This window comes from Pseudorca crassidens, chromosome 1 (genome assembly GCF_039906515.1).
Source record: "Pseudorca crassidens isolate mPseCra1 chromosome 1, mPseCra1.hap1, whole genome shotgun sequence".
NCBI lineage: Eukaryota > Metazoa > Chordata > Mammalia > Artiodactyla > Delphinidae > Pseudorca > Pseudorca crassidens.
Genome location: NC_090296.1, coordinates 84,709,289 through 84,732,743, shown reverse-complemented (window position 1 = coordinate 84,732,743; position 23,455 = coordinate 84,709,289). Strand labels below are relative to the sequence as shown.

Sequence of the window (23,455 nt, the reverse complement as noted above, 5' to 3'; positions counted from 1 at the left end):
CAGTAGTTGTGGCGCACGAGCTTAGTTGCTCCACGGCATGTGGGATCTTCCCGGACCAGGACTCGAACCCATGTCCCCTGCATTGGCAGGCGGATTCTTAACCACTGCGCCACCAGGGAAGTCCCCTGTTTTTCTAGATATGATTGACATATAACATATTAGTTTCAGGTATACAACATAATGATTCGATATGTTTGATGTATATATTGTGAAATGATGAGCATAATAAGTCTAAGTAAATTACACCCATCACTGTTCATAGTTAAAATTTGTTTTTTCTTGTGATAAGAACTTTTAAGATCTACTCTCTTAGTAACTTTCAAATAAACAGTACAGTATTAAGTGTAGTTGCCATGCTGTACATTACATCCCTATGGCTTATATATTTCATAACTGGGAGTCTGTACATTTTGACATTTTGCTCCCCCCACCCTCCCCCAACTGCCTGCCTCTAGCAACCACCAATCTGTTCTCTGTATCTATGAGTTGTTACTTGTTTGTTTGTTTTTTAGATTCCACATGTAAATAAGATCATATGATATTTGTCTTTCTCTGTCTGACTCATTTCACTCAGCATAATGCCCTCAAGTTCCATCCATATTGTCTAATGGAAAGATTTCCTTTTTTATGGCTGAATGAGTATATCTGTCTATCTGTGTGTATATGTGTGTGTGTGTGTGTATGTATATGTATAATCTCACATCTTCTTTATCCATTCACCCATCAGTAGACACTTAGGTTGTTTCCATGTCTTGGCTACTGTAAATAATGCTGCATTGAACATGGGGGTGCATTATATTTTCAAGTTAGTGTTTTCATTTCTTTTGGATAAATACCCAGAAGTGGAATTGCTGGATCATTTGGTAGTTCTGTTTTTTATTTTAAAATATTTATTTATTTATTTAGGCCATGCCGTGCGGCTTGTGGGATCTTAATTCCATGACCAGGGATCCATCCAGGCCTTTGGCAGTGAAGGTTCAGAGTTCTAACCACTGGACTGTCAGAGAATTCCCAGTAGTTCTATTTTTAATTTTTTGAGGAATCTCTATACAGTTTTTCATAGTGGCTGCACTAATAGTGCACGTGAGTTCCCTGTTCTCCACATCCTTACCAACACTTACTCTTGTCTTTTTGGTAAGGTAGTATCTTGTTGTGATTTGATTTGCATTTGCCTGATGGATAGTGATGTTGAGCACCTTTTCATGTACCTGTTGGCCATCTGTATATCTTCTTTGGAAAAATGTCTGTTCAGATCCTCTGCCCATTTATTAATCAGATTGGGTTTTTTGTTGTTTGTTTGTAGGTTGTTTTTTGTTTTGGGGGTTTTTTGTTTGTTTGCTATTGAATTGTATGAGTTCTTTCTATATTTTGGATATTAACTCCTTATCAGATATATGATTTGCAAATATTTACTCCCATTCCATAGTTTGCCTTTTCATTTTGTTGATGGTTTCCTTTGCTGTGCAGAAGCTTTTTAGTTTGATGTAGTCCCACTTGTTTATTTTTTGCATTTGTTGCTTTTGCTCTCAAATCCAAAAAAAAAAAAATCATTGCCAGGACCAATGTTACGGAGCTTACTCCCTATGTTTTCTTTTTGGAGTTTTATAATTTCCAGTCTTACTTTCAAGTCTTTAATCCATTTTGAGTTAATTTTTGTGTATGGGTAAGATAGCAATCCAGTTTCATTCTTCTGCATGTGGCAAAATGCAAAATGGGGAATGCAATTTCCCCAACACCATTTTTTATTTTTTAAAATTTTATTGGGGAAAATTTTTTTATTGGAGTATAGCTGATTTACAATGTTGTGTTAGTTTCAGGTGTACAGCAAAGTGATTCAGTTATACATATACATATATTCATTCTTCTTCAGATTCTTTACCCATGTAGGTTATTACAGAATACTGAGTAGAGTTCCCTGTGCTATACAGTAGGTCCTTGTTGGTTATCTGTTTTATATACAGCAGTGTGTGTATGTTAATCCCAAGCTCCTAATTTATCCCTCCCCTCCCCGCAACACCATTTATTGAAGAGACTGTTCTTTTCCCATTGCATATTCTTGGCCTTTTTGTCCTTTCCCCATTACATAGTCTTGGCTCCTTTGTTGTAAATTAATTGACTGTATATGTGGGTTTATTTCTGGGCTGTTCTGTTCCATTGATCAAGGTGTCTGTTTCTATGCCAATACCATACAGTTTTGATTACTGTAACTTCGTAAATAGTTTGAAATCAGGACATATGATGCCTCTAACTTTGTTCTTCTTTCTCAAGATTGCTTTGTCTATTTGGGGTCTTTTGTGGGTCCATACAAATTTTAGGATTTTTTTTTTCCTGTGAAAATGCCATTGGAATTTTGATAGGGATTGCATTGAATCCATAGATTGCTTTGGGTAGTAAAGACATTTAAACAATATTAATTCTTCCACACCATGAGCATGGAATATCTTTCCTCTTATTTGGTCTTCTTCAACTTCTTTAATCATTGTCTTTTTGTTTTCAGTGTACAAATCTTTCACCTCCTTGGCTAAATTTATTTTTAGGTATTTTATTCTTTTTGATGAAATTGTAAATGGGATTGTTTTCTTAATTTCTCTTTCTGATCATCCTTTGTTAGTGCCTAGAAATGCACTATGTGTATTGATTTTGTATCCTGCCACTTTACTGAATTCTTTTATTCTAACATTTTTTTTGATGGACTCTTTAGGGTTTTCTGTATATATAATATGTCATCTGCAAATAATGACAGCTTTACTTCTTCCTTTTTGATTTGGATGCCTTTTATTTCTTTTCCTTGCCTAATTGCTCTGGCTAGGACTTCCAGTACTATGGTGAATGAAAGAGGGTAGAGTAGGCATCCTTGTCTTGTTCCTGATTCTTAGAGGCAAAGCTTTCAGCTTTTCACCATGGAGCATGATATTAGCTGTGGACTTGTCATATATGGCCTTTATTAAGTTGAAGTATATTCCCTCTATACCCACTTTGTTGAGAGTTTTTATAAATGGATGTTGAATTTTGTCAAATGCCTTTCTGCATCTCTTGAGATGATCATAAGATGTCTATCTTTCATTTTGTTAATATAGTGTTTCACATTAATTGATTTGTGGATGTTGAACTATCCTTGCATCCCTAGAATAAATCCCACTTGATCATTATGTATGATCCTTTAATGTACATATTATTGTTTAATTCTGTTTGCTAATATTTTGTTGACAATTTTTGCATCAGTGTTCATTATGGGTGTTGGCCTATAATTTTCTTTTCTTGTGGCATCCTTGTCTGGTTTTGGTATCAGGGCAATAATGCTGGCCTTGCAAAGATAGTTTGGAAATGTGTCCTCCTCTTCTATTCTTTGCAAGAGTGAGAAGGATTAGTATTAATTCTTCTTTATTTTTTTTTTAACTTTTAAAAATTTATTTAAACAAAATTTTTTTAAATTTTAGGCTGTGTTCGGTCTTCATTGCTGTGCGCAGGCTTTCTTTAGTTGTGGTGAGTGGGGACTACTCTTCGTTGCAGTGTGCGGGCTTCTCATTGAGGTAGCTTCTCTTGTGGAACATGGGCTCTAGGCACACAGGCTTCAGTAGTTGTGGCATACGGGCTCAGTAGTTGTGGCTCGCAGGCTCTAGAGTGCAGGCTCAGTAGTTGTGGTGCACGGGCTTAGCTGCTCTGCGGCATGTGGCATCTTCCTGGACCAGAGATTGAATCCATGTCCCCTGCATTGGCAGGCGGATTCTTAACCACTGCGCCACCAGGGAAGTCCCTAATTCTTCTTTAAATGTTTGGTAGAATTCACCAGTGAAGCTGTCTGGTCCTGAACTTTTGTTTATTAGGAGATTTTTATTTACTGATTCAACCTCCTTACTGGCAATTGGTCTGTTCAGATTTTATGTTTCTTCATTATTCAGTCTTGGTAGGTTGTATGTTTCTGTGAATTTATCCATTTCTTCTAGGTTGTCCAATTTTTTGGCATATAATTGTTCAGAGTAGTCTCATGATCCTTTGTATTTCTATGATATCAATTATAATGGCTCATCTTTCATTTCTAATTTTATTTATTTGAGTCCTCTCTTTTTTCTTGGGGAGTCTAGCTAAAAGTTCATCTGTCTTATCTTTTCAAAAAAAAAAAGATCTTGCTTTCATTGATCTTTCTTTGAACCATTGGTTGTTTGGTAGCATGTTGTTTAATCTCCACATATTTGAATTTTCCAGTTCCCTTCTTGTAATTGATTTCTAGTTTCATGCCATTGTGGTCAGAAAAGATGCTCGATATGATTTCAGTCTTCTTAAATTTATTGACTTGTTTTGTGGCCTAATATATGATCTGTCCTGCAGAATGTTCCATGTGTGCTTAAGAAGAATGTGTATTCTGTTGCTTTTTTTTTCTTTTAATTTATTTATTTTATTTATTTATTTTTGACTGCATTGGGTCTTTGTTGCTGTGTGCAGGCTTCCTCTAGTTGCAGCGAGTGGGGGCTACTCTGTTGCGGTGCATGGGCTTCTCATTGCAGTGACTTCTCTTGTTGCACAGCACGGGCTCTAGGCATGCAGGTTTCAGTAGATGTAGCATGCAGGCTCAGTAGTTTTGGCTCACGTGCTCTAGAGTGCAGGCTCAGTAGTTGTGGCGCATGGGCTTATTTGCTCCGTGGCATGTGGGATCTTCCCGGACCAGGGCTCAATCCTGTGTCCCCTGCATTGACAGGTGGATTCTTAACCACTATGCCACCAGGGAAGCCCCTATTCTGTTGCTTTTGGGTGGAGTGTTATATGTATGTCTGTTAAGTCCATCTGAACTAATGTGTCATTTAAGGCCAATGTTTCCTTATTGATATGCTGTCTGGATGATCTATCCATTGACAAAAGAGGGGTATTAAAATCCTCTACTATCATTGTATTGCTGTCTATGCTTCCCTTTAGGTCTGTTAATATTTGCTTTATATATTTCGGTGCTACTGTGTTGCGTGCATAAATATTTACAAATGTTATATCCTCTTGATGGGTTGACTCCTTTATCATTATGTAATGACCTTCTTTGTCTCTTATTACAGTCTTTGTCTTAAAGCCCATTTTGTCTGATATAAGTATAGCTGCCTCAGCTTTTTTTGGTTTTCATTTGCATGAAATATCTTTTTCCATCCCTTCACTTTCAGTCTGTGTGTGTCCTTACATCTGAAGTGAGTCTCTCTTTTTTTTTTTTGCGGTACGCAGGCCTCTCACCGTTGTGGCCTCTCCCGCTGCGGAGCACAGGCTCCGGACGCGCAGGCTCAGTGGCCATGGCTCACGGGCCCAGCCGCTCTGCGGCATGTGGGATCCTCCCGGACCAGGGCACGAACCCGCATCCCCTGCATCGGCAGGCGGACTCCCAACCACTGCACCACCAGGGAAGCCTCTGAAGTGAGTCTCTTGTAGGCAGCATATAGAGGGGTCTTGTGGTTTGTTTGTTTGTTTTTGGCTGCATCGGATCTTAGTTGTGGCATGCAGGATCTTCATTGAGGCATGGGGGATCTTTCGTTGCAGCGTGCAGCCTTTTTGTTGTGGTGCGTGGGCTTCTCTGTAGTTGTGGCATGTGGATTTTCTCTTCTCTAGTTGTGGCGTGCAGGCTCCAGGGCAGGTGGGCTCTGTAGTTGTGGCATGCAGTTCCAGAGAGTGTGGGCTCTGTAGTGTGTGGCACGCAGGCTTTGGTTGAGGCGCATAAGCTCAGTAGTTGTGGCACTCGGGCTTAGTTGCCCGGCAGCATGTGAGATCTTAGTTCTCTGACCAGGGATTGAACCTGCGTCCCCTGCATTGTAAGGCAGATTCTTTACCACTGGACCACCTGGGAAGTCCCAGCCACTCTGTCTTTTTTTTTTTTTTTTTTGTGATACCCGGGCCTCTCACTGTTGTGGCCTCTCCCGCCTCAGAGCACAGGCTCCAGACGCGCAGGCCCAGCGGCCATGGCTCACAGGCCCAGCCGCTCCACGTCATGCGGGATCCTCCCAGACCGGGGCACGAACCCGTGTCCCCTGCATCGGCAGGCGGACTCTCAACCACTGCGCCACCAGGGAAGCCCGGCAGGCGGATTCTTAACCACTGCGCCACCAGGGAAATCCCTCATGTTTTTCTTTTTAATTAATTTTTATTGGAGTATAGTTGCTTTACAATGTTGTGTTAGTTTCTTGCTGTACAGCAAAGCGAATCAGTCATACATATACATATATCCACTCTCTTTTAGATTTCCTTCCCATTTAGGTCACCACAGAGCATTGAGTAGAGTTCCCTGTGCTACACAGTAGGTTCTCATTAGTTATTTGTTTTATACGTAGTAGTGTATATATGTCAGTCTCAATCTCCCAATTTATCCCACCCTTCCTTTCCCCACTTGGTAACCATAAGTTTATTCCCTACATCTGTGACTCTATTTCTGCTTTGCAAATAAATTAATCTCTACCATTTTTCTAGATTCCACATACAAGTGATATTATACGATATTTGTTTTTCTCTTTCTGACTTCCTTCAGTATATACAACAATCTCTAGGTCCATCCACATCTCTGCAAATGGCACTATTTCATTCCTTTTATGGCTGAGTAATATTCCATTGTGTATATGTACCACATGTTCTTTAGCCGTTCCTCTGTCGATGCACATTTAGGTTGTTTCTGTGTCCTGGCTATTGTAAATAGTGCTGCAATGAACATCGGGGTGCATGCATCCTTTCGAATTATGGTTTTCTCTGGATATATGCCTAGGAGTGGGATTGCTGGGTCATATGGTAGCTCTATTTTTAGTTTTTTAAGGAGCCTCCATATTGTTCTCCATAGTGGTTGTACCAATTTACATTCTCACCAACAGTGTAGGAGGGTTCCCTTTTCTCCACACCCTCTCCAGCATTTATTGTTTGTAGATTTTTTTATGATGGCCATTTTGACCAATGTGAGGTGATACCTCATTGTAGTTTTGATTTGCATTTCTCTAATAACTAGTGATGCTGAGCATTTTTTCATGTGTTTGTTGGCTATCTGTATGTCTTCTTTGGAGAAATGTCTATTTAGGTCTTCTGCCCGTTTTTTGATTGGGTCATTTGTTTTTTTGATATTGAGCTGCATGAGCTGTTTGTATATTTTGGAGATTAATCCCTTGTCAGTTGCTTCATTTGCAAATATTTTCTCCCATTCTGAGGGTTTTCTTTTCATTTTGTTTATTGTTTCCTTTGCTGTGCACATTTTTCTTGTTATTAACCATTTATATTCTATGAATTGTTTCTTCATGTTCTTTCTGTTTTCTTGTAGTTTGTCTTTTTCTTGCTTGTCTTTTTCTGCATGATTTCTTTGCATAGTGAAGACTGTGTTGTGTGTCATATTTCATGCACATACTTCTCTCTGTTATCATATCCCTCATCTTTTAATTTTGTCTATGATTTTTTTACTTAGAGAAATTAAAATTTTTTCATTTGTAAATTCATTCATTTTGTATAAGTATGCATGTGTGTGTGCATGCATGTGTGATTCCTTCCCTTGTTTTAATGCTTAGGAATTTCTTCCCCATCCTAAAAGCAGATTAAAAGTCCCATCATTTTCTTTCTTTACCATCATTTTCTTTCTTTAGGTTCTTTTAGTTTCTTTTTTTGTATTTAGTTTTTTTATCTATCTGGAATTATTTTGGTATAGGGTTTGAGATGAAGAGCTAAAACCTTTTTTTTTTCACTCAGTGTATTGGATTTTAGTAATACTTTTTACTATACATTGAATTTTTACATTTATTACTATTTGTTTCTTGGCCATGCTTATATGTTCCATTAATCTTGCCTTTGTGCTTTACAATAAACTTTGATTAGGTCACAGAGAACTTTGCGGTTCAAGTTCTTTGGGCTTGGAGACCCCAAATGCCTCCTCAGTCATTCATCCTGGTTCATTACTTTTGAACTCAGAAGGCTCTCCACATCTCGCCCTGCTCATATGCACTGTGGGGCTTTCCCTTCTAATTGTTCTACTCTGTGTTTTATGAATTACACATACCTTATGAATCACGTTAACTTTCTTGTACTTTCAGTATCATACCTGAGTTAACTTTAATCTTTTTCTCCTCTTCTCAGCCCAGTCTGCATTTCTTTGCCTACATGTGTGCTCTCATTCCCTAGCATTTCTTCACCCCAAGTTTGTGTGTTAAAACTTGTTGGTATGAATTTATTCTTTTCCTGGTTTTCTTCTATTACTTTTCTTTGGTTGAATTTTTTTTTTTAATTAACCAAAATATTCTTTGACAAAAACATTATTTTTATTCCCATGTTTTATTGCAACCATGTCTCTCCTTTTTCATGTCTTTTTCTGTTCTCAGTACTTATTCCTCAGTAAAGGAAAACATATTTCTTCTCTAAGCTTGTCTGGGGCTTGAAGAGAAGTTGGGCTGTTCCACATCCTCTGTCTTGAATACCCTTTCTGGCCCTGCTTGGAGAACTGTTACTCACCTTTCAGATCCAGCTCAGATATTGTCTCCTCTGTGAGGCCCTCAGGGCTAAAATTAGCCATTCTTTTCTCTTTGTTTCCATTCTTAGGGCCCTCTCTTACAGGCATCTTACAACCTCAGTGTAATTCATTGTTTTCATAGCCATCTTCCTTGCTAAGCAGTGTCCTTCCTCTTCAGTGTCAGGGAAATTCCTGATTTTCCTCTGTATCCCCAGCTCCAGCTCAGCCCCTCCATATCCTAGCTGCTCCATGAGTGGACCTGGGAGGTAGGGTAGATTCGGTGCTGTACTGAAGGGCTGTAGGAGAGCTCCCCTCCTACCCTTAGACATTCCTCTCTAAAAATGAATACCAGCCTGACCTTGACTTTCTGGCCTCACCTCTCCCCCTACTCATGAGACTGGTAAATTTTTCCAATAGGTTCTTGAAACACAGAATGTTCAACCCCTTACACCTTTAAAGGGTGATTTGGAAATGGAGGCCCAGTCAGGCCTTGAGGGAATAGGGGTCCAGGATACATCAAATTGATTGGGGCAGTTGTGTTTGGTTGTAGATGTTGGGAGTGTGGGAGGCTGGAGGGGTGGGGGTAAGATGGGGGTCCACCCAGACAGGGAGTGAGGTGACCTAGGTCCAGTTGTACTATTGCTTCAAATAAAGTTTGTTGAGACAGTTAAAGACATATGTCAAAGGAACACATTCTGGAAAGAGAATTGATAAGGAAGCAAATTAATATATGTAGAGTATTTCCCATTATTATATAATTAGTTTTTTGTTTGAACAGTTTTGTTTTCCTGTTTAAGTGAAAAAAAAAAACAATCTTCTGATATAGAACATATAAAATGAATTATAAAACACAAAACAAGGGCTTCCCTGGTGGCGCAGTGGTTGAGAGTCCGCCTGCCGATGCAGGGGACCATGGGTTCGTGCCCCGGTCCGGGAAGATCCCACGTGCCGCGGAGCGGCTGGGCCCGTGAGCCATGGCTGCTGAGCCTGCGCGTCTGGAGCCTGTGCTCCGCAACGGGAGAGGCCACAACAGTGAGGCCCGCGTACCGCAAAAAAAAAAAAAAAAAAAAAAAAAAAAAAGAGTAAAGATGACATTCCAAGTGTGAGACTATATATAAAACTATCACCTCCCCTTCCCTTATTATTATTTCTTAATAGTGAAAAAAGCTAGATTTTGTTATTGTTGTCATTTCTTTTTAATGGTGAAGACCTAAGTTGGGGTGGGAGGTGAATATAGGCGGGCAGTTGGGAAGGTTGGGGAGCAGGGAAGCACATCTACACCCTCTCTGCTCAAAGCCTGTCCTGGGAGTGGTTCCTGCTTCCTCAGGCTCAGCCAGGAGAGCTAGATGGGCTTGGTTGCCCTGCCAGGTGAAGGTGTGTTTCTAGGCGTGGCCCAGCAGGTGGCAGCACACCCCAGAGGTCCTGGGCTAGGTGGCTCCTGGCCCTCCTTAGCTCTGGAGGTGGGAGTAGAGTTAGGCACCTGCTCGCAGGCCCTCCCCTGGGGGTGCTGGCTGCTTGCCTCGAAGCCCCTTATTTAGCACACTTTGGATAGAAGTGTTTATTGGTTCCCTCTGGGAAGCCTGGGAAGCCAGTCTTCTTAGCTACTGGTAGAGGTTCTGGTCTAGAGGCTCCTCCTCCCAGGAGGTTTGAGCAGTAGGTAAGGTGTGCAGGCAGAACTGAGAGCAAGGCCTCAGGAAGCAGAGGGTAGCTTCTGGGATTTTGTGCTCTGCCTTCCCTTATGTGTGGGGAATATATAAAAGAGAATCTTGGTGGCTATGTTTGCTTATTTTTGCTAATTTTTACTAATATAAGAAATAAAACATTTTCTTTTTAATACAGAGAGGTGCAAAGATAAAAACTAAAAAAGGACCATAGCCTTGCCACCAGGATAACCCCTGTTATCAATAAAAATGATAATAAAGTAAGACGTGTTTAAGGTTTGAAAATTTGAACTACAGAAAAGTATAAAATGAGAAGTAAATGTTTCCTTCCCCTCCACTTTCAGCTTCTTTCCAAAGGAAACCACAAGTTTATGATTGCTTTGAGGAAAGAAGAGAAAACAAGGGCTGTGCACATGCCCGAGTGTCTCTAACTATTTACATTTCTTTTATTTTCTTATTTTCAACCCCAAAATGATCATTGTATATACTAAGCCTTGTTTTTTTCATGCACCATACCTTGAAGATATTTCTTTCTTTTTCTTAAGTTGAGGTATAATTGGCACATTTTGTACAACATAATGCTTTGCTATTTGTTACCATACATTGTTATGATTTTTTTTTCTTGTGATGAGGACTTGAAGATCTTTCTAGAAAGCACATACAGACTTCAGTCTATGGTAATTTTTTTAATGGGTCTCCGTTGTTGGAGATTTTGGTTGGCTCCACTTTGGGGCTAATATAAACTATGTTTTAGTGGACATCCTTGCATATTTATTTTGGCATGCTTCTACAAGTCCAAATTCCAGAGTAAGTCAAAGGGAAAGTACATTTAAATTTTTTTTTTTTATGTTACAAGACAGCAATCTTTTATTGAAACAGTTTTGTCTAAAACTATGCATGGAGAGATTAATCTCTTGTTCACAAATTAGGATAAGTCTAACATCACTATTCCAAACCAGTATTATTTACAAAAAAGAAACTTTGCTTTATCGCCAGGTTCACAGGACTAAATTTTAAACCAACTTCAGTCTAGCTTTTAAAATCTTCCTGCCATCAAATGCCCAGCAAACCTTATTAGGGTAGGGGGCAGCCTTTTGATGGCAACATTCATCATTTACCAGGAATGCAGAACCACAACTGAGCAACAACAACAAAAGATTAAATCATTCCAAACAATTCCTATTTGCTCTCCAGAAGAACGCTTTGTCTAATTCTCCCCTTCTATACAGACAGGTGGGAGAGGAACCCCACAGAGAATCATAATGTTAATTAAATTAAACTCTTCAAAAAGTGAACAAGATCATTTAATGTATATATGGATGAATTGCAGTCGATGACACTAGCAGATAATAAACTTAAACCCAGATTAACACACACCCCAACAGCTGACCAGCTCAAATAGTTACTTCTTATTTAATCTGGATCACCTGTGCAATTTTTTATTCTCTAGTTAAATACATTGCCAAAACCTTTCAAAGCATATAGGGGGCAGGCTTCTTAGAAATTCAAACAAATATTAAATAATAAAAATTGCTGGCTTATTATACAGTTTCTGACAGACTCCAATATGCTGGGTGACAGAAAGTAATTCTATCTCAGTTGCTAGTAAAAAGGTAAATCTTGTATGTACATAGAAAGACAGTATTACAAGACTATAGTGTTACCTACCAAAACAAGAATATCTAGAATGTAATTTTCAGTAAACACTTGGGACGAAGGGCAATCAGAATATAAGAGAAAGCAAAATCCACATAAATTAATTCTTAATTTGAGAAATCAATAAAATGTATACATAAATTGATAAATACTGTCTCCACAGGTCACTAATTCCAAGGACTAGTTAGTAGTTAGTTTCTAACTAAATTATTACAGGACATTCTGGTGTATTCTGTCTTCTTGTGATCAGTTTGTTCTGGCAAGACTGCAGCAAGCACTTGCCCTTGAAAACAGCTCAGCAGGAGAAGGCTCGGAGGCAATCACTTCATTTATTAACTAGCCACAAAATAAGTCCCAAGATTACAATAATCACTGACAGGACAAGCACCAGGATACAGATCTTCTTGCGAGATTTTTTCTGATAGTAAGCAGCTCGCTGTAACTGATCAGTGGCTCTTTCTACATGCACCTCTGAGCTTTCCACATTGGCTTCTATGCTGTCAATGAGATCACCTTGGTCATGGATCATCATTGCCAAATCTTTAAATATCTGATTGACATCCAAAATATCAGCCTCCAGCTGCTGAATTGCCGTTTCCCTGTCTTTAATAAGTTCCAAATCCTGTTCAGTGATGGCCACCTCATCCTCCTGGCTCTGCATCTGGTTCCACTCCTCATGGCTGTCAGATGAGACGAGTTGCTCCTCTCTTTGCCTCTCCTCCACAGAAAGACGAGATCCAGCTCTTGCTCTGGCAATAGTCTCCTTTTCCTTTTCAGATACCCTTCTCTGTACAGTCTGGAAATTGTTTAAGGCTGCAGAGAAGTCATTCATGAGACGTTCCTTCTGAAGTTTCTGCTGGCGCTGTTCTGAAGTAGATGAAGGAAGGGGCAAGGACCCTAATTCCTTCAGTAATTCATTTGTTTCCTTGGCAAGCTGATTTGTAGAGTGCTGTAACTGTTGCAGATTTTCCTGTAGCTTGCTTGAATCTTGCTTAGTTCCTAGTTGGCTCATCAAATTCTTTATCTGAGCAGCTTACAAAAACACAGATGTGTTAATAGCCTCTAAGTCTGTTAAGAAACAATAATTAAGCAAAATCTTCCAGGTGATTGCTGAGTGACTCTTTTCCTGAGTAGAAACTGAACAACTTAGTCCTTAGCAGCATGTACAAGTTATTTCTCTGGCTTGGCCGATCCTCTGGATGTTGCCGCTGCATGTCTGGATGATGCTGTTGAAGTCCCGGAGCGGGGTCCCCGAGGCCCCCGGGTTCCGGTACATATCTAAGGGACCGTAGGACATGACGAGGAGCCGAGACCGACCACATTTAAAATTTTGATGGCTAAATTTCCCTCCAGGGTAAAAGGTTGCCCTGGTTTACATTACATTACACCATGAGTGTGTGAGAGTGCCTGTTTCCAGGTGGCTATAGGGACATCTGCCCCCTGCGAGGAGCCCTCTGACATCCACAGTGGTAAGACTGGGTGCTCAGCGGAAGCAGGCCCAGCCCCTCTGCTGCAGGGCAGTGGTTAGCTCCCTCCACGGCCTTTGCCTCCACTGCAGGTCTCCTCTGTGGTTGTGAGGTGACGGTTTCAGTGTGGCAGCCTTTCTTTTAGCAATGGAGAGCACTCCCTGTTAACAATGTTTTCCTTTCCGTCCTGGGGTGAGAGAGTAAATAACCAAATCTTGACTCTTCCAGGTAAAGAAGGCATATAGGCAGAAGGCCCTCTCCTGCCACCCAGACAAAAATCCGGATAATCCCAGAGCAGGTGAGCCTCTCCTAGGCATAGGGAGAAGGAGGCCAACCCACCTGGGTGTGGTGTGAGTGCCGTGGGAGGCCAACGCACACAGCCTGGCTTTGGGCGCTGGGCCCCAAGGCTGCACTTCGCATGTTAGGAGCATCTGGTCAATTGCTGATGCACTCACCCTTCCTTGCTAGTCCATCATCTGCTGATGTCTGCTTTTCTAGCAGCCTGTGGCTTCTTTGAGGTGCTCTTTTGAGGGAGTACACCATCATCAAGTCTAACTTTACTTTTCTCCCCTCTCTTTTTTGATCCCTATGTTTAGTTGAACTCTTCCATCAGCTTTCTCAGGCCTTGGAGGTACTGACCGATGCTGCCGCCAGGGTAAGCTCATCCTTCTCTATCTAAATTACTCCACATTTATAGACCACTGTGTGCTTCATCCTCTATACTTGGCCATGCATCACAGTCCTTGCTGTCCTAGCCTGGAGACCCTGTCACCAGACTGCCTCCTGATGGTTCTAGGGCTAGCGGCAGGGCCGGGGAGGTGGCTGGGCTCTGTGTGTGTTCCCTGGCTGACTGCTCCTCTGTGTTCCTTTCTTCTGCCAGGCTGCATATGACAAGGTCAGGAAAGCCAAGAAGCAGGCAGCAGAGAGGACCCAGAAACTTGATGAGAGAAGGAAGAAAGTGAAGCTTGGTAGGTGACATCGTGGTGCTGGTAGCCTGCAGTTTCCCTGGACCGCTTTCCTGCAGCTCCCCCACCTTTCCTCCTGCAGCTTCAGTTCCAGCAACTCAGAGCTTGGCGGCCCCGGCTCTGGGCAGAACCCTGTTCTCAGGGGTGGCTCCTAAAGGACAGTCATAGGAATAATAACAGTGACTAGGTGTGCTATTAGCTAAGCGCTGTGACAGATGTTTTAGTGCCTCCTTTAATTATTACAACTATCCAAGGAGCTGGGTGTTATGAAACCCACTTTTTATAGACAAAAGAGGCTAAGGCACCAAAAGGATAAGAACTTGCTGGAGCCAGGATTTGAACCCACACAGCATGAGTACAGTCAGCGTTCTTGTTGGCCATGCCGTCCTGGAACTTTTTCATTCGTCCCAGCTCTGCACAGAGCTTTCACTCCGTGAAATCCTCTCAGAAGAATCCAAAGAGATCCAGGCGTTTGTCTTTTAAGAAACAGCTTTATTGACATATGTTTTGTATATCATATCATCCACCCATTTCAAGTGAACAATTCAGTGATTTTTAGTAAATTTACCAAATGGTGCAACTATGACTCTAAATCAATTTTAGAACATTTTCATCACCCCCATAAGATTGGTCCAAGCATGCTTTACTCGATTTTTCTCCCCTTCCTCTTGCCTGCTTCACATCCATATATTTATTATGTACATATACCATCCCAGTACATCCATCAAAAACAAACAAACCTGAAGAGTTTAGGTAAATAAAGTGAACAGAAAACAAAGTGGTGTGTCCCAGATCTGAAAGAAGCATTTGTCACAGCAGCTGGCCTGGGACAGGGCCACAAGCAGGTTTCTCTTGGAAGGTGGGAAGGCTCCAGGACCTGGGGTGATGTCCTTGCATGGTGGCTGCCATCCCTGTAGGAGCCGTTGTAGCCGGGTCCACAGTGAGGCTTGGTAAATGTGAGTTGAGGGGGGAGGTAGAAGATTCCACCGTGAGACTTCCCTGGTGGTGCGGTGGTTAAGAATCCGTCTGCCAATGCAGGGGACACGGGTTCAATCCCTAGTCCAGGAAGATCCCACATGCCGTGGAGCAACAAAGCCCGTGCGTCACAACTACTGAGCCTGCGCTCTAGAGCCCGCAAGCCACAACTACCGAAGCCCACACACCTAGAGCCCGTGCTCCGCAACATGAGAAGCCACCGCAATGAGAAGCCCGCGCACTGCAACGAAGAGTAGCCCCTGCTCGCCACAACTAGAGAATGCCTGCGCGCAGCAACGAAGACCCAATGCAGCCAAAAAAAAAAGAAGATTCTGTGGGAACTCAAGCTCAGTGGTGGGAAGAGCATCAAAGCCATGGCAAGGTCGCAGGTCAGGCTGTGGTGCCAAACCACAGGAACAGAGGCCAGGAGCTCCACCCACTGGCAGCCCTGACCCATGGCCCTGGGCTGCTGACATAAGCACCCACCCACACCTTGTTCACTGTTTGGAGAACCAGCTTAGTCAGCGTGAGCTGCTTTAACTTTTCCAGACCCCGGCCACTCAGCTGGATCCTATTCTCTTCCTTGTTAGGACTTTTCTCAATGGAAATTAATTTGGGAGCACATAGGCATTGAGGGAGGGGCCAGAGTTACTGTATAGGTTCATGCTGTGTGAGACTTTGGGGAAGCAGCCAGAGCCTGGTAGGCTGGGGCCATGTAGAAACTGCTTAGACCAGACATTGGGTCATTCAACCCTTGTTCGTAGACCTGGAGGCCCGGGAGCGGCAGGCCCAGGCCCACGGCAGCGACGAGGAGGAGGAGGAGGAGAGCCGGAGCACCGGGACACTAGAGCAAGAGGTGAGCGTCCAGGCACTGCAGCCATCTGCAGGGGGAGGAGGCTGGTGGAGCAAAGGGGTTGCTGTGGCTGGAGAGGGCATGCCATTTCCACTTTCTTCTGTGGGATCTGGGTGATCTGTCCCACCTGCAGGTTGCTGAGCCTAGCTTGCAGGTGGAATGTCCCAGGGACCTTTGCAAGGTGAGCCAACCTGGAACTGGATCTGCACAGAACTGTCACCCTCCCCAACTCCCACTCTGCAGATCAGACGCCTGCGAGAAGAGGGTTCCCGGCAGCTGGAGGAGCAGCAGAGGGTGATCCAGGAGCAGATACGCCAGGAACGGGAACAGAGGTTGAGAGGTGAGAGTCCGTCCCCCAAACCTGCCTCCCACTCTGAGGCAGCTCTTGATGCCCAGAGTGGCCACAGTGGCTGCTCAGGGAAGTTGTTCTGGAAGCTTCCACCTGCTGGAACCCCCTGGGCACCCCACTTGGACACATGCCACCTGTCTCTTCTTACCAGTTCTCTGAGGCCTATTGGATTTTCACTCTACCTGCGATCTCCTGGCCCCATTTATCTTAGTCCCAAGCAGAGCTGGCTCTATTTTGGAGCAGATCACCAGGGCGGGGCGGGGAAGGCTCTGGGGTACTTTGTTTCAGTAGAATTGTGTGGTCTATACCTCTACCTTCTGCCCCCCGTAGGTGTTCATAGCCCTTCGTTGGCAGAGTGCTGACCATGGCCTTCAGCAGGCAGCTGGGCAGCTGTCCCAAGGTGACAGCTCCTCAGGGTTGGGGTGGGATTGCCTCTACTTGCCCTACCAGGCTCCACAGCAGGGCGGGGCAAATACTGCCCTTGGTCAGGAGTGATCTTTTCTAGGTCCTTTGGCCCTGGGCTGTGTCTCCTTTGGGAGAGAGAACCTCTGATTCCATCATATTCTACCTTGCTAATTTTCCTAAATTTTCTAGGAATGGCAGAAAATCCTGAAAGCAAAGGAACCCCCAAGCTAAAGGTGAGCCCTGCGGATCTACGGGCCACCTCACACCATCTCCTCTCAGCAGAACAGATGCTTCCATGGGCACAGGTGCTTCTGGCGGGGACGCTGGATCTCTGGGAGCCACACCACTACCCACATCCCGTCCTTCCATCTTCCCACTGCCTGGGCATCAGGATGGCCTCTCAGAGCTGGCCGTGAAAGGCTGCAGCGCAGCCCTCCCTGAGGCCCTCGAAGGAGAGCATCTTATAGGGCTGGAAGCGTAGCTGTGGGTGAGCAGGCCACCTGCCTGTCTGTTTTCAAGGGGAATGCATTTGGGGGGGTGCTCCTTAGATTACCAGTACTTTGAAGGGGGGTGTCTGCTCAGACTGTAAAGCTCAGGTGCAGGGTCTGGTTCTGTTGAGAAGTCAGTGTTTAATGGTGACACCCACTGCTGTCTTTTCAGCTCAAGTGGAAGAGCAAGGAGGCCAAGTCACAAGGCGGCTATTCCAGAGATGTCCTCCTGCGGCTTTTTCAAAAGGTCTGCCCTGCTGACTTCCCCCTAACCCATCATCTCAGGCCCCACCTCAGCCCAAACCCCAGGATCTCCAGGCCTAACCTTCCTTCCCATCTCTACCTGCCTTTTTTTCTGTGTCATAGACCTTCTCCCCAGGCCACGGCCTTCCAGTCACTCATGTTGCCATGTGCCCCTTCCCTTGCCATCCTTAGAAGCAAAGGGCTTGGCTGCGTTTGTGGGGCGAGAGGAGGCTATTGTCTGGCACCAAAGCCCCATCCTCTTCACCTCCTTCAGTTGCTGAGGCAGCTGTGCGTCTCTGCTGGTCTAAATTCCCACGTCTGCCAAGCTCTCCTTTGCTGTCCTCTGCATTCCCGAAGGGCAGGGGAACCTTTCTTTCCCATCTCTGATATCCCCTTTCTGGTTGAACCTAGCAATGAGAGGTTATACCCCGGCTAAAAATGGCCTAGTGGCCTCTGGGTGGCTCAGGCTTGTCTCTGGTGTGAGCTGGGCCATCCTGAAGGCTGAGCCACGCTTACCGGGACCCCCTTATCCTCACAGTACGGAGAGGTGCTCAACCTGGTACTGTCCAGTAAGAAGGCAGGCACCGCCGTGGTGGAGTTTGCAACCATCAAGGCTGCGGTGAGTGCTATGTGGGGCTTTGGGGGCTACCGACAGCCCTGCCTTTCCAGGGGAGGAATCCAGTTCTGTAGGCCCTCTGAGCTTAGGTGTCCACACTCCCAGGGGATCTCTGGGCCAGCTCAGAGCCAAGATTTCCCAGAGCCCCTCCAGCTCCCAGGAGTAGAGGCACAGTGAGTGAAGGGATGGACAGGAGAATATTCCGGGGATGGCTTCATTTCCTGCTGCCTGGCTCCACACCCTCCACCTTCCCCTGGAAGCCAGCACGCCTCCAGGTTGGAGCCCTCGCACTGCCTTCTCCCCTTCCCCCACTCCCCAGTCAGAAAGCTCACGTGGCGCACAAGGAAGGTCAGAGCTTCAGCACACCATTGTATGAAGTTTGCTGTGCTTTGCTTGGAGGATGAGAGCGCTGGTTCTGGTTCTTTCTGTGGGGGTAGCGAGAGCCACTTTGTAGCCGACTGGAGTGATGGGACCAGGACCGGATACTGTATTTGACAGGAGCTGGCTGTCCAGAATGAAGTGGGCCTAGTCGATAACCCTCTGAAGATTTCCTGGTTGGAGGGACGGCCCCAGAGCACAATGGGCCCTAACCACCCAGGACTGTCCCAGGTAAGAAGCCAGGCCTCACGCAGCTGGGCCTGCTCAGGCTTCGGGGCGCCTCTTCCTGTTTGGGCTCTTCTCAGGGCCCTTTCCTCGCAAATCCCAGTCATCAGGAATATGGAGAGATTGGCAGGACCACCAATCCAAGCAGGAGGACTGTGATTCCTTGCTGATCCCCTTTCCTCTCTGAGTGCCAGCGGGGCCCACCCTATGCAGACCTCTTAGACCTTATTTTCCATGTTCTGGTCCCCTTTGGGGTCTCTCATCATCACCCAAAGACATTGTCCTGGCCTGCGGGTCGCTTGGTTGCAGTGTGAAGCATTTGGCGCTGAGATGACCTGGCGCTTCAGGGAAGGGGCCGGTGATGAGGGTGGCTGCTTCCTTCCCCAGCTTCCTTCCAGGTGTGTCCATGGCTGTCCCAGATGGGGACCTAATATCAAGAGGCAATATCTCCTCTTTAGAAATAACACTGACTACCCTGCCGACACTGAGGTGCTGCCTGGTGCCCGACTTGTGGTAAAGCATGCACTTGAGCTGACACACGCCCAACACCGGCTCTTAGTCCTCGCGGCTCCACTCCCATTGCCTCAGGCACCCCGCCACCACGCCCCTCACCTGACCGTGAGGATGGGGAGCTCTCTGGAGTGTGTCCCAGACCCTGGACAGAGGAGGCAAAGGACCTGGTCTGAGCTTGACTTGGGATCCTTCTTTAGAGACTGTTTCCCCACGGTTAAGGCCCAGCATTTCAGAGCCCCAGACGGCACTCCACAGGCTGTGTTACAAAGAGCTCTCTTTATCACCATCCCACGGGGGCTTTCAGTTCAGCACAGCCACACAAGAGGAGGGAAGGGGGAGGCCACAGGTTTGGGTTGTGGAGGTGCTGTGTGTCCAGGCTTCCCTTCCCCCTCTGCCACACCTGGAAAGGCCTGGGGTGTCAGAAGCTCATGCGGCCAACTGGGCTCTGCTCCAAGTCTTCTGGCCAGGCCTCAGGGTGGGGTCGTAGCCCCATTGTCAGAGGTTTTGAGCAAAGCAAAGTTCCTCAGTCCTGGTGAGGATTCTGGAGACCAGCTTGCCTCTTCATTGTGACAGCTCTGAGCTTCGTGTCTGTCCCTGATCCAGTCCTCCCTCCCATATTCCCATGGGCGCAGGAAGGAGGGAAACCTGCCACTGTTTTTTGTTGCATTTCCCAAGGGCTCCCGTCACTAATAATTCTGGGAATTCCCCACAGCCCCCTTTCGCAAGCTGTCTGTGCCTGGCATTCCCTAGAGCCTCCTTCCTTGGGCACCAGGGAGTGCTCGTGCTCCGGGCAGCTGTACTGGCACTTTGAGTCTCTCATGCCCCCTTTTCCGCTAGTGATTTGTTTGGCGTTTTTCCAGAGTTACACTGTGTATCTCTACCTGCCTCACTCTTCCTACTCTGTCAGCCCCTCCCTTCCCTCGCAGGCCCCATATGCTTCCCCCTTCCCCCCACCAGGCCCCAGGCCATGGTCTAGGCCTGTGCTGCCCAGTAGAACTTTCTCCAATGATGTTAACGTTCACTCTGCGCTGTCCAGTGTGGTAGCCGTTAGTCATATGTGGCTGTTGAGCACCTGAAACGTGGCTAGTGTGACTGAGGGCTGAATTTTTAATTGTATTTAATTTCAATTAAACAGCCACGTGCAGCTAGTGGCTACCATACTGTACAAGGTCACGCCTGTTTCATCCCTCTCCCCTTAGGTCTCCCACTTTCCTCTCCAGCCTGGATTGGACCACTTTTGCCCTGACCTGTCCTGTAACCTCGTTCTGTTGACAGTGGCTTCAGAGGGAGCTGGCGCAGGGCACCCATCTGTCGTGCCCAGTCTGCACGTCCTCTGCTCCTGGACTCACCCCTTATGCCTCCCTCCCTCTCTGCTGGCCTCTGCCTGGTCCCTGTGGTTGCAGGTGTGGCCTCCCTTTCCCAGCCTAGCTAGCTGCCTTCAGGGCTCCTGCCAGCAGGTGCCCCCCTCACATTTCCAGCTTGCCTCTGTACCTCTGTCCCTCCACTCTGGGGTGACTCAGAGAACTGTTCAGGACCCAGAGGGAAGGCAGCGACCTGGATTCCTATCCCTACCTTAATCCACGACTGTCCCCTCCTTCTCTGGGTCCCCAGGTTTCTGGCTCTTTCACCCACCTCTGCCCACCCTCCCCCCATTCAGAAGCTGGGCTCACTGGGAAATTGCTCCCTCAGCATCTGTAGAACTTCCTCAAGAAGCGAAATCCCTAGGTCAACTTTGAAGGAGAAGAAGGGATCACTGAGGTCTGGAGCAGGTGTCCTCTGGAAGGGGGGCGTGTCTGAAAGGTCCTCGTCGGAGTATTGGTAGAGGGCGTCCGCCAGGGAGAGCGCGGAGGGCAGGGTGGCAGAGTAGGTTGCAGTGTAGGTGGACGGGGACTGCAGGATGTTGGGGCAGCTGGAGCTTTCTCGGTAGAGGCGCGGGGGTTTGGGCGGGGCCAGCAGGGTGGCCCGGGGCTGCTCGTCCCCCCACAGTGGCAGGCGCCGGCCATCTGGCCTCCCTCGCAGCTCCCGGACGACCTCCCGGTTGCTGTACTCCTCGTGGTCCCCTCCAGCCGTGCTGGCCTGGCTGAGCACGCTGCCCTGTCGCCGCAGCCTCCGCGGCCGCCGCAGGCTCAGCCGCTTGAAGAAGGAGGCGCTGCGGAAGGAGCCTTTCCGCCAGATCTCCATGGGGCCCCAGGGAGCCAGCAGACAAGCCTGGAACCTCAGAAGCCCGGTTCAAGGGCAGCTGGGGGCCCTCTGGTCCCGCTGGAGCAGTGAACAGCGAGAATCAGGGAGGCAGCCTTCGCTGGCAGAAGCAGAGGCCTCCGGGTTTCTGCTCAGCAGGGACCTTCGTACGCGTGTCCAGGAGAGCCGAAAAAGCTGAGCGTTCCTGGTGACGGGAGGTTCCCAGAGGGACAGGAGTGGCCTGGTTACTTGATAGGGCAGTGGAAAAACCCCAGGAGGAAGAAACAGCACTCCACTCCGTGGAGCCGGAGCGAGGGCAGCTGCGGCGCGACCCGGGGTGGCTCCTGGCCCTGCGGGGGCTGGTCTCTCCGCCGCTGGCTCCCAGACTGATCAGTGGCTTGGCTGTTTGTGCCAGTGTGTGGCGGTGGAGACGTGTTGTTGTCTTCGGCTGACTCAGTCAGGTGGGAGGCTGGTCTCGTGCTCTGAGGTAATTGCAGCTTCCGCAGGCAGGGATTGGGGCCGCGGCAACGCCCCGGGGCACCGGGGAGCCTAACATTCCTCTGGGGACCGTCTGGGGCAGCCCTGCTTTGTGTGTCACCACGCTGCCGCCTCTTCCTCCACAGCCCAACGCCCTGCGCCCTTGCGGGCAGGCCTGGCCCCCCAGCCCCCGTGGGTGTGGGGTGAGGACCTCCGGGAGGTGGGAGCTAATTGAAAGGCAGGTGTGTGGAATGACTGCTGGGGAAGGAAGAGGCCTGTCGCTGGTGTGAGTGACCGGCCCTCATTAGCAGAGCCTGCAGGGATGGGGGGAAGGAAGGAGGCAGAGGGTGTGTTAACGGGAAGCAGCCCTGTGCCTATAAAGGGCTGGCTCCTCCCAGGGCCAGGCTCGGGGCGTGCCGAGGGTGACTTCAAGTTTTCTCAGCAGAGCAGCATTACCTTGGGCGGGGGGGGGGGGGGGGGGGGGGGGGGGGGGGGGAATTGCCCTCCCCTTGGCCTGACAGCAAGCCTGGCTGCTCCATTTCCTCAGCCTTCCTCGATTTTCCCAGATAGCCTCAGGGCAGGAAAGGACATTTGAGAGCCAGTGTCCTGCCTTCCTGGGGGGCTGCCTGGGCCTCATTTGGGGTCCTGCCTCTGGGGAAGGGGCTGGGTCAAAGCTAGGAGGTGGGCCTGGCTGGGAGGGCAATTCTCCTAGGAACTGCGGAGGCCTGGGAGGAAGGAGGCATGGGGCTGTCGGGAAGGGCAGGGGGATCTGGGCTGGGTAACACTTCCTGGTTCTGTACACCCCTGACTCCAAACCAGTTGGCCAGGGCCTGGCATCTTAACCCCAGCCACTCCCTTCTAATTCCCCGGGTCACTGACCACCGAACTTTTTTCCTGGCCTGTTCCAAGAAGGTGCATCAGCTCGGGGTACTGCGAAGCAGGTCTCAGCAGCTCTCTACTGTGCAGCCCCCCTGGCCTGGCTCCCTTCTGTGCCAACTCTGGTGGGCTTCATACTTCTTCATGCAGCTTCAGCTGCACAGAGGGAGGAAGTGATTTAAGTGCCACTGCAGACCTTATCAGGGCATGGTGTTGGCGGCTCAGGGCTCTCCTGTAGAGCTGCCTCTCCACCCCACAGCCTTGGCCCACTGAGGTGGTCATTTATTATTCTTTTGATTATGAAAATATTGCACCGTTCAGTCCCCCACACTGTGCGGGCAAGATCATAAAAGAAAAAGCCACGGGCCCTGCCCTCCAGGAGCCCTAGTGTGTATTTTTAGGAGGCAAGCTGGCCTCATGCTTGTTTCTCTCTCCTTCTAGGGTGGGGCTGAGTGAGGCTGTGTCTAGGGTAGGGCTCCCTGTGCATCCTCAGCAGGAGCCAGACCACAGGGAGGGTGGGCAGCTGGGAGGGGTCAATGCTCTCACCTCCACCTGGCAGAGTGGAGTGGATTTCTGTGCCTCTGACAACCCCCCTTCACTGGTAACTTGTGAGAAGCAGAAGCCATGGGGTGGAGGAAATGAAGGGATGAGGGCCTGGCTAGAGCATGAGGAAGTGATTCACCTGAGCTGACTGTAGATT

At 47.2% G+C, this 23,455-nt stretch overlaps 3 protein-coding genes across 4 annotated transcripts in view; 1 reads left to right on the top strand and 2 right to left on the bottom strand.

Moving 5' to 3' along the window:
- The window catches only part of DNAJC17 (DnaJ heat shock protein family (Hsp40) member C17), a 38,758-nt gene that overhangs the window by 14,833 nt on the left and 470 nt on the right, over positions 1-23,455 (top strand). The window contains exons 2-10 of one of the 2 annotated variants that reach the window (XM_067743394.1): positions 13,443-13,512; positions 13,811-13,869; positions 14,095-14,182; positions 15,919-16,010; positions 16,251-16,347; positions 16,951-17,066; positions 17,422-17,496; positions 18,031-18,111; positions 18,607-18,717. In XM_067743394.1, coding sequence (XP_067599495.1) covers positions 13,443-13,512; positions 13,811-13,869; positions 14,095-14,182; positions 15,919-16,010; positions 16,251-16,347; positions 16,951-17,066; positions 17,422-17,496; positions 18,031-18,111; positions 18,607-18,717 — 789 coding nt within the window. The remainder of the gene's footprint in view (positions 1-13,442; positions 13,513-13,810; positions 13,870-14,094; positions 14,183-15,918; positions 16,011-16,250; positions 16,348-16,950; positions 17,067-17,421; positions 17,497-18,030; positions 18,112-18,606; positions 18,718-23,455) is intronic. The other variant, XM_067743404.1, reaches the window with a different exon arrangement.
- LOC137227486 (syntaxin-12-like) lies at positions 11,487-13,060 on the bottom strand. Its single transcript, XM_067743445.1, has 2 exons — positions 12,916-13,060; positions 11,487-12,780 (listed from the first exon to the last, which is right to left on the bottom strand). Exons 1-2 carry the CDS (start codon positions 13,043-13,045, stop codon positions 12,074-12,076), a joined length of 837 nt encoding a protein of 278 aa, XP_067599546.1. The 5' UTR covers positions 13,046-13,060; the 3' UTR covers positions 11,487-12,073.
- On the bottom strand, positions 14,651-22,356 carry C1H15orf62 (chromosome 1 C15orf62 homolog). The gene has a single exon (XM_067743419.1). It carries the CDS (start codon positions 21,403-21,405, stop codon positions 20,878-20,880), a length of 528 nt encoding a protein of 175 aa, XP_067599520.1. The 5' UTR covers positions 21,406-22,356; the 3' UTR covers positions 14,651-20,877.